General features: G+C 45.4%; 1 protein-coding gene across 1 annotated transcript in view; it reads left to right on the top strand.

Moving 5' to 3' along the window:
• The window catches only part of LOC144125921 (zwei Ig domain protein zig-8-like), a 182,616-nt gene that overhangs the window by 159,978 nt on the left and 8,351 nt on the right, over positions 1–14,287 (top strand). The window contains exon 3 of the mRNA XM_077659736.1: positions 12,195–12,405. Within this exon, the coding sequence (XP_077515862.1) occupies positions 12,195–12,405 (211 nt within the window). The remainder of the gene's footprint in view (positions 1–12,194; positions 12,406–14,287) is intronic.

The following is a 14,287-nucleotide window of genomic DNA, read 5'->3' as shown; positions in this document are numbered from 1 at the left end:
GAATTCTTTGTACAATGCTACATAGTAATGTACCATGTGATCAGCTACCTCCCTGCCAAATGCCCAAATTGTTACTCGCGTTTCAAACAAGACTGTTAGAAGGTCAAAACGTTTACAATCTTTTCTTGTTTTACGGGTAGCTAGCTGCTACTGTGGAACTTCTCTAATAGGCGTAAAAAAGCAAAAAAATATCCCTGAAGAATAAAAAGTCAAAAAAGAGAACTCGATCACATACTTTGGAGCTCTGTTTTAATGTTTCCCGTCACCGACGTTCAGCGCCGCCTAAAAACTATTGAATCTGTTGCTCGTACGAAATAATGCTCAAGAAGAGCCACGCACGTTAAAATCGTGCCATTTTTTCAAAAAACAAAATAGGCAGAACAGGCTAGAATTCTGAATACTCATTTTGTTTATTACAAAGAAAATAAATTCATCAAAAAATTCTTTAGAAAAAATCTTCGACTGAAATATTATTGGGTTCGCATTTCTGCTCGGTGAGACAGAGGCAGTTGGGAAGGCGGTTCAAGGAGAGCCATGAAATTTTCGAAGTTGTGAAGAGAGCCTAAACTTGCAGATCTCCACGAACTGCTTAGGCCTTCGTTTCCTTTTTTTAGCATTAACATTTCTTTTCGACATCTCGCAACATTCCCGGTTTGGAACCTTCTACTGCATGAATTTGAAAAGCTTTACAAACCCAGACAAAAACAAAAACATTTTGTTCTTCGCGTTGGCTTTGAGACAGCTGCTCTCGCTTCTGAACGCCTCGCTCGCGACTTTGTCCCGTCTGCGAATCGCGCGGTTTCCTATTTCTTCCCCGTGCCCAACAAGCGAAACGAAAACTGCCACTGCTCACACCCATACCGGCGAAACCCCTATAAAATTTGTCGCCGATTTTCTTGCAACCTAAACATATTCAAAACTAAAATCTTCTCACAATTTTTTTGCCAACGCCTCACATAGCAGCAGGCGTCGACGCCATCCGACGCGCACCAGGTGCTTCAAAGGGGACCACCGATAGCCGCGGCATCGTCTGCGGTTTTTCTATCGCAGCGCTTGATCGCAAGGAAATTGGGAAAGCTTCCTATCCTTTCTCCAGCACCAAATACAAAAATAAAACAGAGACGGCCCACAAACAGCACAGCGAAAGAAAGAGCTAGGGTAGCTTTGGGAAGAATAAAGATAGCACTGAAGAAACCCTAGGAAAGAAAGAAGAGATGCCGACGCAGGAAAATAAAAAGGAGGCAGACGGCGGTCTTCCTCTAAGGCGGGCGCATTGTGGAGAGGAAAGGCTCCGAAGCCACCCTGCTGGAGAACGGCCGTCCACCACCCATCCCGCCGGCGAAGCCACGGTGCCCCGACAGCTCTGACAGATGCCCCATCGATGGCCCGAGGCTGCAGGCGCGCACAGGAACAGACGCTTGTCACGCGGAACGAAAGGCAATCCGCATGCAGGAAATGGGCGAGCACTGGTGAAGCCCAGGGCTATGGGTGGCGCGGCCCTGGGCGTCGCACCGGAGAAGTTTGAGAAAAACAAAGTTTGGTGAGCCGCACCACCCCCTCACCCTCTTTTTCCCGAGGTAGGCACGGAAGCTTTAGGAGGCTAGAAGAAAGCAAAACGCACGCATGTGTCACCCGGTTGCGCTGATGTCAGCTAGTGTTGGCGAATTGTAGTGTTTAGCCAAGCGCGCTCATGGCAAAGACGTTGACTGGGAAAGAAAACTGGGGGGAGGGGGGGGGGGGGAAGACACTCGAATGATTCGAACGAAATTGAAGGCTGAGGGAATCCTGTGAAGGCGAAGCGGCCTCAACTTGCGATGGAAGTTGGGGAACGCAGGCCACCTAACGCAGGCCACAGAGGAAACTTTGCGGCTGAACGGAATCTCTTAGTATGCAGATATAAACCTGACACCGCGCATGGCAGTGTCTAGAACAGGGATGTACCTGATGAAACGCACCTCGAGAATCTAGTGAACAGCGGCGTTGAAGCGCGAAATATGCCAATTACACATCAGCATTATAGAAGTGGCACCGAAATCCCTGGGCGAAAACTTAAGGCTGCTGCGTAATACCACCCTTCTCTCACCTACAATGGAAATGTAGCACGTAGGGTAGGATTAACAAGCCTATCACCACGAAATATTTGCAACTTGCCGCGAGTTATGGGCAAAAACAAAGCAAGAAATATATCCGCACTGGGCTGTGAGCTATGTTGAAAAAGATGTCGAAAAACGCCCTGAAAAGGTGTGCTAGGACTCAAATATTAAGTTCATTAAACAAAACCATTATTTTTATTCACATTATCCGCTTTACCTTTTGTGTCTAGGCTGCGCTGTGATACAAATTTCTTGAATTTTCGCAATAGCTGTAACTAGTACGCCCTCAGCTACACTTTGCATTCGGTCGGTCCGTGGTCACGTGACCATCCTCATCACGCTCTTCCACGTCGAGTCTGGTAGATGGCACTGACGTTGCTCGCAGCGAGAGTGACAGTGCTTAAACCAGGCTGCGTAATAAGAGAAACTGCGGGATATCAGTATCTGCTGTCCGCGCTGGAGATGCTTCACACTTACAGCTGGAGGGACCAGCGTGCTCACTCCGTTGGAACCAAAGAGAATGCGTGTATTCGTAAGGGATATTAGAAGTAGTTACAAAGAAATGTGCGGTTGCGTTCACACATTTGGTGGACATCTGAGCCGTGCTATGAATGAAATGATTAACAAAGGTTCGCAAGGCATAGGAATAAAAATGAACTCACAACGCTAATGACACATCTCGCAGAATTTCGCGATTTGCGCAACAAGCTTCAGCATTGCGATTTTATTTTTTTTTCGCTGAGGCTCAGTAGACTGCTTTCCACAGAATGGAACGATGGCTTGCCGGCCGGGTTCCCGGTGTTTTTCGACACCAGGTACGCGCGAATGTGACTAAAGGTGAACGCCCTTATCCATCTGGGACGTAATTATTTGGACGCACCGTCTTCCCGACTCATAACGTTACGAGAAAAACAGAAATACTGCCCACTCGTGAAACGTGGAACAATGCTGGATGACGAGCGGTAAAGCTCTCTCTCATTTTGCGGTTCCAGGGACGTTCATTCCTGAGAGCAAAGCGCTGACGCTCTCAAAGAACTCTCCACTTGTCTACTCATTGACTGACCGCTTTCTTTAACCGTAATTTATTTTTTTCCGGTCGCACGCAATTGCAGCCCCTTCACGCTGTCTTCCATGAAAGTGTCGTCTTCACTCTGCGCTTGTATGAGGCCGCAATATCAGGAGCCACCATTTCGGTGGCACGTTTTTATTTTCCTGTTTCTCGAAAACCAGCATGCGAGAAAAAAATAACTATAAAGAAAGGAACGTCGTAATAAGGGCTGGAAAACGATCCGGATAACAATACAAACGGGCAACTCGAGGCTTCAGTGGAAGAAAAGCAAAGGAAGCAGTAAATTTCACGGCAACGCAATCCAGCAAATGAGAAAGGCCTGCGTGGCGACGATAAGAGACTTTTGGTGTCGTCACACACTATTGAATTTTTCGACGAGACGAGGCGGCGGCTGGCGCCCGACCGCCGGTGTCTGCAGCGGCGCGGACACATCACGCGGCGCAGTGGCAATCCACGGATGCGAATCGTCTCACGAGTTGTTGACACTCGCTGCATGGTTAGGCGCTGCAGTGTTTGGCGTTGTGTGCACCATGTTTTCAGTGATGCTTTATTTGATTTTCTTGCAGCACGCGAGGCTCGCATGACACGGGTACTGCAAGCGATTCCTCGCAGTGGTTCCAAACGCGCCGCCAGGTGGAGCATGTAGTTTATAGTTTAGCTCCGTGTCTGAGTTACGTCACCTAAAAATAAATTAGGGCACTAGATAAAGATGGCTACGGATGGAAAAATTTCGACTTCATAATTGTGAGTGCGTGGGTGCGTGCGTGCGTGAGAGGATGCGTGTTTGTATGTGGGTGTATTTGTTTTGTGTCTGGACGTGTGCGCAAGAGGGGGTGTTTCTTGACAAATAGAAAATAGTTACCGTCTGGCTGCGAGGCACTCAAAAGAATTTGGTAAAATTTTATAAAGAAGCAAAGCTGAAGCTTTCTAACGAAAGATGGAATTAAAGGTCCTTAATTAAGACCGCAGCAGCAACGTAAAAAGCCTTAATGACTTTTTCTCTTGATTTTTACTGCCATTCTTAATGTAGCCGTAAACATTTCAACGCACAATGTTCCTGACTATGTCTTCAAGCTTTGTTCTTCTTTTCTCTTTTTTTTTGCAGTCATGTGAATGCATATTGAATGGATACTGTCGTGCGTAAAACAGCTTTTAATGCCAGTAACACTGAGTGGGGTTTTCATTAGTGAAAGTCGCAAACCGTCGCCGAACCGCTATTAAAATGAAAATGAAAGCGTGGAGGATAAGCCAGACATTTTCTTTTCAATATTATAGGATACAACGGAATGTGTTGAGCTCACAATCCTTACTTACTATTGTTTCAATGAGCCCAGAGCGTTCTGTTTGTTCGGGTCATTAATAGGGTGTTCACCAATTAGCTGGAGCTCAAGTTCCGCAGAGCCTCACAATGGTTCTATTATTCAATGCAGCTAAATAATAAGCCCGCCTTAATAGCGTGAGACTCATAGCACGCTTGTTGCTCGTTGCGGCGTGCTAGTAGTTTTTTCGCGACAGATAGCAAGATGCCCGTGTCTCTTGCAATGAATTCTTAATAGAAAAATAAAAGTCACTGGCAGTCAAGTCAGGAATGTGGGTCCCACGTGCATTGTAGTTTTGGCTTTACTCTTGCGGGAATTAGATTTTATGTTTAATGTAGTAAAATGACGAAGCTCGTGTTTCGATCAATGCGCCTTTGAAAGAAGTTCTGTCTTTCCTCATTTATGTTGTGCGTTGTATTTTGGTGCCTGAATTTACTTCCATATTTTTTTACTTTATGCCTGACTTCTATTTGTGTTCTCGAACTTGAAGCTTACTTGATCGGCAACCAGTTAAAATTTCTTTAGTCTTCATGCTGACTGTGGTTTTGTGGTGTTCAGTTCTTGAGAAGAGGCAGTAACATTACACTTTTCGTAGTCTTCGTAGTCTGGTTGCCAGTTCCAACTAGGAAAAAAAACAATAAAGAATAATTTTTGAACAATTTTCCTTCAGGAGGCACGGCATGCGAAGTGTCTAATAAAAACCGAACAAAGAAGATAGGCGCACCCACAAAGGGAAGTTTTTTTGTTGTTGTTGCGTTCTTTGCTTTGTGGTAAAAGCAGGTAAGGAAGGCAGTACGAAGCAATTATTGGTAAATCTTGTGTTTCGCTCCATCAACAGCAATAATTGTCGACATTCGCTGTAGTTGCGCTAAAAGGCACTGATATAATGTGAAGAAAGCGATTTAAAGGCGACCAATTCAAATGATAGCTGGCTCTGACCAGACGTTTTTAAAAGAAAAAAAAAAGTGAAGAGCTCCGACGTGCAAGTCGCGCTCTAATATAGCTAGACCCGGTCAGCTACTGCCCACTTGTTAAAGATAAATAAACCAAAAAGTGCTGTACTTAGGCCGGGGAATCAGTGGTAACGCTGGAATCTTCGAACGTAGAAAGGCTCTAACCTTCAACTATCCCGTTACAAAATTATGCGAACTACCACTCAGCATTGTTTCAAGAACCGCACGAGAGCTGTAAAGCTGGACTGAGGAAAACATCAACACATCCATTTCGTTTTCTATCACACGCAGAGAGCAAGGAGATCACAATGGCGACTGGACAGAAAGTGTCGTAATATGTTTCCTATAATTACAGTAACACTTCACTGTATATAAGACCGTACTAGTGCTTTCTTACATTTCTTATGTCAAATCTACCCGAACATTCGGTTCTTTTCTCGCTGTGTCTATAAAACGGAATATCTGATGTCGTGGACTCGGACTGGTATCAGGAAGCACCAGGGCCCTCGAATACATACACCAGTTTGGTGTGACAGTAAAAAAAAAACTATCTAGAACTTCGAAATTCTGGCGCTGCTGACAACCAAGCAAGCAAAGCCATTCAATTGATGTAGCAGCAACCATTGCGGCAATTGCGACTGCCCGACGACAGTTCACTTTCATCGAGGCCCTCCGCGAGAGAGCGCTAGCGCAGACGAGTTGTCTACAGCGGTGCATTTCCGGCTGGAATTCCCCACGGGAGATTGGGAGCGCAGGAACCTCGCTCACAGACAACAACACTGGCTCTGCGTGCAGCGCAGTTCACCGCGCAAGGATCACATCAATAACGTATGAACGGCCGGCTACCGCTCCAAAGTGTCATCCATTATTCGCGCAAGCCGAGACTGTTGGCCGTTAAATCATTCAAGGATATTATTAAGCGCAAGATGTCTGAGGCCCGCACTAATGGAAATTTTGATGAGGCGCCGAGTACGCCTACGCTTGCTCTCTTCGCTACGCGCTTGTGCGCGCACCCGAGCAGGCGTGTTGATTGGCACGCTGTTGATTACATTGCCTGCTTGCCGGTGTCTACAATGTGAACGCGTTTTCTGGAACACACAGCTTCAGGAGAAAAAGATTCGCCTTTCAGAACCATTTACACGTGTTGCTCGACAAGACTGGACGGATTAAGCGCTTCATTCTTTTTTCGTTACTGGGCAAAAAAAAAATATAACCAGAAACTAATGGAGATTATAAAATGAAAATAAAAGATGCTGCAATGTCGAGAGCACTTGGGCGCACGATAGCCACTCGTATGTTTTAACGCTCGAACGAACATCTGTTACGTAACCTGTTTTGGGATTAAGCAATCTCTTATCACCCAGTCCATAAAGGCGAGGAGGGCTAGCGGGACCCATAGAATCTGGCGAAGCTGTAGAGCTCTACTGTTGCGGTCATTCATCAACAACCGAACGGGTTATCATTTCTGCTCTTGATGAAAGACGCAATATCACAGCCTCCAATTCCCCATGAAAGGGGGCGTTTTTCTTTACTGGTGTCTACAAATGAGGCAGAAGCGTCAGACGTCTGAGCTAAAATCGATGGGTGTCAGCGGCCTCAAGAGCCGTTGCAACACGGCCTATACTCACCTGCCTAATGTCTTCAGCCAGAGCTTCGTTAAAAGGTTACTCTTCTGATTTAATTTGTACCACTGCAGCCCTGATAATCGACGAAAAGCAGATTCAAAGTAATGAAGTCAACAGAAACCTTTCGCGTTGAGTAGTTTGGAAATGATGCGAATGAATTGAATTTATCGGCACGCCGGCTATTCTGGTTGCATGCAATCATCACGATTTCGTACGCAAATGTGAATCGCGAAGAGCGAAGTGTGCGAGAAGTGATGGACGCTGTTTAATAACAAAATTTATTTTGCCGTTACATCTCTCCACGCTACGCGGTCATATACCCTTACAAAAAATTATTTAGGCAGTCTATAGACTGTCCATGGACTTCTGTCTATAAAGTCTATTGAGTCTCTATAGACAAATCCAACAGAACAGTTCAGAGGCAATACAAATCCTATACACAGTATATAGACAATCTATAGATTTATGGCCATACACTTTTAGTTTTAAAATTTGTATTTTGTGAAGATGTATTGGTTACTTTTAAATTTACTGACCTCTTCGTGCTCCTGACCGTCCCGGCATCATCGATGATGCAAGAAATCACCAAAGTGCGGCTAACACTTGCACGTTATAGATTTCACACATTGCGCGAAGCGCTTAAGCCTATACTGCCGCTCCCTACGTTTTGCTTAATCGCACGTTTAGCTGTGAATTTTTTTTACATATTTCTACAAATGAATTCTAGCTTTTTCAAAATATTCTGTCTCGCACACAAGTACAACATTTCATATTGCGGTTGTTTGCAACCAAGCTGGCACTTTTTAACCATCTCAGTAAAATTCTTGATTGAAGCATCATTCACGTTACGAGCTGTGCCAGCACCTAAGCTATGGCTTCCAATTCTGTTTAGTGACGTGAGCGGTGCACTGCCGGAGGGCGCCATAAAACACTCTAGGACGTTCTGAACCTCGTATCAGCCAAAACAAAGGCCTGTAACTTCAGCTGGAAATTTGGCGGTTCTTATCGTCATGGACGCGTTCCGCGCGTAAGTCGCTCGAAACGGGGATGCTAATGGCTCGCTGAAGTATTCGCCTAGGGAGAACAAAAATATTAAGCGAAGTTGCCGTGCCGACCCTAGCCTCGCCTTTATTTTGGCTGAACCCGTGTTTTAGGGAGGCTTTGTTTCCGAGGCTAGAAAAGGCCGTTGCCACGGCAACTAGTTCGAAAGCACGTTATTATGCAGTCTGGCTACGGCTATTCGGGAACAGTCTGGCTGACGAGGATAACCAGCCTGCATTCGTGCTTCTTGCTCCTCTAGCTGTTCTTGGACCAGGTTTAAAACACACACACACACGCACACACGCACACGCACGCACGCACGCACACGCACGCACGCACGCACACACGCGCACGCACAAGCACACACACACACACAGCGAAACTTTAAAAGTGACTAAACATGTGGAATTTTAAATTTAAAGAAAATATTTTTTTACTATTCAGACGTGGCGGACATGAGTTGCTAAACAAATTATCCCTTTTAGGCAGCAAGCTGCGTGAAATTTAGTAATTAGCTTTTTAATTAGCGCATTTTGATGGTTAGTGGCAATGGGGAGTTCGAATCCACTAACTGTACGGTACCATATCAATCTTTGAATCGAAAAAAAAGTCCTTCTCCAAAGATCTGCAGCACGAGGCGAACCAAGGTGACAGAGAAGGAGTACTTGCGCGCAGGGATCTCTGATGTACTCCAAGGGTAGGTTTAGCGTTGCGTGATTGTAACAGGAAGAACTGTATCAGTGTCTGGGAAGTAATACGCCAAGAGGACCCCATGCCGTCGAACGGACCCATTATACATCTTTAGCATACCGTGAACCGTGCTACCGTTACCGGTACCGGAGTTCCTGCAGCCCGTGCGCAGCCGAAGGGCATGCACAAGTCGCCTTGACGGCGCCAGATGGCGCCAGGTGCCCGGCAGCTGCGCGTGCGCCTGCAGCATCGGGACCAATCAGCGCGTGCAAAGCGACGGCGGGCGGGCTCCCGGTGCTCCGGTAACGGTAACGGTAAAACGGTACAGGTACGCTATCGCGTCATACCCTTAAGGCGGAGCTTATGTGCGCCCTCAAGTTTTTTTCAGCACAAACTGACACTGAGCGTATGAGATGCGCTGGAAGCTCGGTGCAAGTGCAGCGTCTACTGATGTCGGGTGGCACTAACTACAGCCCCAAGTTTGAAGTGCTGGCTCTATTAAACCACGGCATGCACTTCCTTCTGCTCTGTGGCGCTTTGACCAAGCAGCTGGCGATGAATAATCCTTTTCCTTGCACTGAGAGAGGAAATACTATAATCTGCATGGCATGGTACAAAAGCGCGGGCAATTCAAATTGGGCGTCTGAGAGACTGTAACAGGTCACCAGCAAACTGCGCTTCCACCGAGCTTCCTGCGCGTCTTATTATACCCAGGCTCGGTTTTGAGGGGGAAAAAAAAGAAACTAGGATTTCATTTCGCTAGTAAGCCGGAGCTCATGAATTTTTCTTCGTTTCGAAAGCTTACATGGTATCGTCAAGTATGTGACTTCTAACAACCTACCGGCAATAACAATGAGATTGTGTTAATTTAAAAGGTAATGAAGTAATTTATGTTCAGTAGCTGCATAAATAGGATTATTCGTGCAGTAACTAATCTCAGCCGCAACTGATGTTGGTTCCTAACAGGAATTCTATTCCATATATAACTCCCTATTTATAGGAGTTTTTGAAAGTGTTGGATGAAGCAACCGGTATTTATAAAACTAATCAAGCTAGAAGTCGATTCATCTTATGCACGGGGCAGCACGGCTAAAATTCGTCCTAAAAGGCGCGACAACAAACAAAACTTTGATATCATGTCATCTGATAGGCTGAAGCGGGGCCTGATAAGCGACCAGCGAACAATGCTGATCGGGCGCTTTCCATTTTGATAGAATCGCATTGTACACTTGCTTCTTTCTTTCGCTAACTATCTCTGCTTCAGAGGGGAAAATGAAGTGTCTGAGGACATGCTTTTAGAACAGTTGGAGTCGGCTAGGGCTTCTATGGCACTGAATGCTTTTAAAGTGCACCTTTAAATCCAGTTAAAGCGGATGCTGCTAACGTAAAGAATCATATAAAATAAATAGATAGTTTTATTCTACACACTGTGTGTATTTTTCAATTCAAATAAAGCTCCCAAGCTCGACAACTTGTGCACAAATAATGCCTTTTTTTCACTTTTTCACGTTCGATACCTTCAATTAACTTTGTGGTTCTGGATTTTTATCAACGCTGCTTACATGACATTGAGAAGATAATTTTTTGCGCCAACGCTACAACGACAGGCAGCGGGCAGTTTTCCGGAAACATCGATAGCAGTGCAAAATGCTGTTGCAAGATATGTTAGCTAATAAACATTCGTACCGATGGTGTACCAGTAAACACCAGTGTGCTGTAACTTTTGGCATTACAGGCACATATACCTCCCCACATTTCGAGCCTCTCCTTTCCTTCGACCAATATCACTTGCGTTTCATTATTTTTTCGGTGCACTGAATATCTCTGACTGGCTTTGTGTAAGATGAAACGGCGTCTCTATACTCATTACCGACACCGAAAACTTTAATTTACTTAGTGTGACAGAACTAGGCAGTAAAAAATTTTTCACGGAGAATCGCTCTTAGTATGTCTTTTTCACTCTAAAAAATTTTGGATGTTTAGGCCATGCATTCTTTTGCAAACATTTTCCTGATGCAGTAGTGTGGTTATGTTGGCTGCCGCAAAGAAGTTTGAAATGCTAACTGCGAAATTATCAGAGACATTAAACGGCGTAATTGAGGATTATAAAATTGTCAACTCTGAGGGTGATAAAATGTCTCAATATTTTTATTCACTCCATACCGTTTCCTGGTGCATTTAATTTCGAAAACTATAGCCTCCACCTCAAAATATTTAATCACCAGAAGGATACAAAACTAGAATGTCGCTGACAAAATCTGCCAGTCAGTGGCGGCAAGCCCGAACTTTTGTGAATTCAGGCCACTTTGAGCGCTCTTTTACGATGGCTGTTAAGATGGATGTTAACAAGAATATCTTTGACGGAAGTCCGCCTGGTTAGCTGGGTAACGAACTTCGCCACGTGTTAACAAAAAAAAACAAAACAAAGACCACTCCCTGCTGCTGCTAGCTCGCAATTAAGTCATCCTTGAAGAAAGGACCGAGGTGGTATTTCTCCAAGATGACCGTATTGAAGAGAGGCAATAAACAATAAATTTCTACTTGCTGTAGCTGCACTTAAGCAGCAAGGCTTACGCTAGCGGATGGCTGCGAATTAATTTCAATCTCCTGTGACTTTTTATGTCCCACTGAAATCGCAGCAAATGAGCCTGTAAGCAGGGCGGCCGTATAAATATGTGTCCGCCGTAGCCGCGAAGAAACAAGGGGTCTTAAGTTCATTATCCGAATGACATAGCCACTTGGTGGCCTCGGCGGGTTCCGAGAGCACCTTCTGGTCAGTGTGATGGACACGGATGAATAAAGCCTATTTACCGCGTCACAGTAGTATTTCGTCGACAATTAGGCATTCTTGCCTTGCCGCCGTTTTATTATGAGCCAAAATAAAAAGGTTTAACGAGGAAATTCGGCAGCAGCGGCATCTGCACCAAGAGTGCCTAGGAATTGTACAAACAAGATACCCCCTGTTAGCCAGTCCAACAGGTGCGTCTTCACGCAACATCAGAAATGAAGCATTCACTTTGCTTGAGTTTACTAGTGGTAATATTAATAATAATTGTTTTTTTTTTGTAGGGGGGGAAGGAAATGGCGCAGTATCTGTCTCATATATCGTTGGACACTTGAACTGCGCCGTAATGGAAGGGATGAAGGAGGGAGTGAAAGAAGAAAGAGAAATAGGTGCCGTAGTGGAGGGCTCCGGCATAATTTCGACCACCTGGGGATCTTTAACGTGCACTGACATCGCACAGCACACGGGCGCCTAGATTCAGCTTTTCATCAAAGGAAGTTTTCTGGTGCTAAACAAGGGGCGAGCCGCTTGATAACCAGACCAAGCAGAGCTTAGACGACTTTACATTTCTGCCATGCCGCAACTGACGATGGTCGTATACTCTTTCACTGATGTGCAGGTGTTGTGGATCCGTCGGCGTGACTACAACGTGCTCACGGTGGGCCTGGACACGTACACAGCCGACGACCGCTTCCAAGCCGTGCACTTGGAGCGCTCGTCGGATTGGGCGCTGCAGATCCGCTACGTGCAGCTCTCGGATCAGGGTCTCTACGAGTGCCAAGTTTCCTCGGACCCTAAGATCAGCTACTTCGTGAACCTCACCGTTCTTGGTACGCCCTCATTTTGCCACTTACTTACAAGGCGAAAAGCCACAGCTCGGCTTAGTGCGTAATAACCGCTTAGGAAATTTGAGCGCTCTTTTTGAGTCGTATGTTACTGACCGATATGCCAGAGTCACTGTACCAGTGAAATAAGATCAACTAGGCACCGGAAATCTTGTTGGTGGGTCGAACGACCGCCTTTTTCTTTCGGCTAGATCGCCTATTATGCGCTGACTTCAGAATGAACAATTACACGAGGCCAATGGCCAACAATATGGTCAACTACACCAGAAAAATCTGTGAATAAGTGGTTAGGATTTAAACACAATATATAAAAGAAAACCTAAGGTTGAATGCCATTTTTTAAACTCGATAAACTTTGCAAGGAAGTGAAAAAATAAAGAATAACAATACTTATAACCGAACAGTGTTGTTGATAAAACATGCAGCATTTTCTAGGCGGGGTTTAGTTGTTTCAAACGTTTGCCATTACTCATTTAATAAGAGAAAAAGTGAAACGAGAGTCTTATTTTCAATTTCCTGCTAATCACTATTGACTCCTCACTTATGAATGTCACATTACACTGAAGGCCAATGAGGCAGGAGTTCCTTATTGAAAATAACTAGCACTAAATATGTCATGCAAATTGTATAAAGTTTAACATATGAAACGTCAATTCCTCCAATAGGAGACCGTTCCTACCGGTGCCACAACCCGCGCATTAGCCCTACTGCGCGCTATCTCTACTGCAAGTAGTTGGACCATTTTATCACATCGTTTCGCTATCTGCTAACTGCTAACCTTTAATATGTTTTCAGCGCATTTTAAAGGGCCGAAATTTTGAAAGCTCTCATTGTAGCGTTCCCATACCATTCACACATGAAAAGTGCTCCCACCTACTCAGGATGTAAAATTAAGGGGTATTCCTTCATTGCTGAAATACTACAGAAAACATCGCCTGGATACCTCAGGCGAAACGAAGCAGGTTTGTTTTATTCAGAAGATATATAGTGTACTTACCACATCAAAAACATGTTTTTCATCACGGCTCATTGTACTGTCTCATAACAATAATACTGGAAAGTGCAACAACGGCTCCACAAAATCAAAAGACAAATGCATCCTGAATATGGGGGCACGCAGAATGCTGCCGTGTTCCACAAACGAGAACTTGCCGCATGTCTGACAGGCAGTAAACAAAGCCCTGGGTTTGTATTATGTACATCCCGTTACAAGAAATGCGCACCGATAATTGTGCGCGTCGCAATGCGCATCCCGTACCCATTATTTCGCCTTTGTACACAACCCAACTTTCCGCGCGCTCATTGTTTTTTCAGGGGCGATTCGTAATTACTCTCTCTTTTTTACGCTCACCTGCCTGCGAATTTTATGACTTTTTATACGTAATTGCATATTCCCGAAAAACCGACTCTCGCACTCAATATTGCAGGTAGCAACAAGGTCCGCTTTATCCCCCTTCTACATGTCCCAGTGGGAAGGGAAGAAGACCCAGTTCAATATTTTTTTTCTCCGCGGTCGGATTCTGGTTAACGTTACTTAACCTTGCACGACCCAGCTGCTGCCTCTAGCCTTTTGTTTCCCCATAATATAAGTTTTAGGGCTCCCATCGCATCCCCGATACATTCGTGTTCTCGAGCTCTACCGGCCACCGACAATGGTGTTTCCTGGAACCGAGTGCTAGTTACCGGCCCAATCGACGCTGCTTCCATTAAACGTGAGGGGCGTGCGGGGGTCAGGCCAGAACCCCGCGAGCTGGTGCCCGGGGGCTCTCCTGCAGCCTTCCAGCGCGACCAACCGGAGGACCGGATAAATACGGAACAAGAAAAGCGGACCGCCGCCCAAGGCGAGGAAGACACGAGAAAAACGCAG

Source organism: Amblyomma americanum, chromosome 3 (assembly GCF_052857255.1).
Source record: "Amblyomma americanum isolate KBUSLIRL-KWMA chromosome 3, ASM5285725v1, whole genome shotgun sequence".
NCBI lineage: Eukaryota > Metazoa > Arthropoda > Arachnida > Ixodida > Ixodidae > Amblyomma > Amblyomma americanum.
The sequence above is the reverse complement of the archived record's forward strand: the minus strand, read 5'-3'. Positions and strand labels throughout refer to the sequence as shown.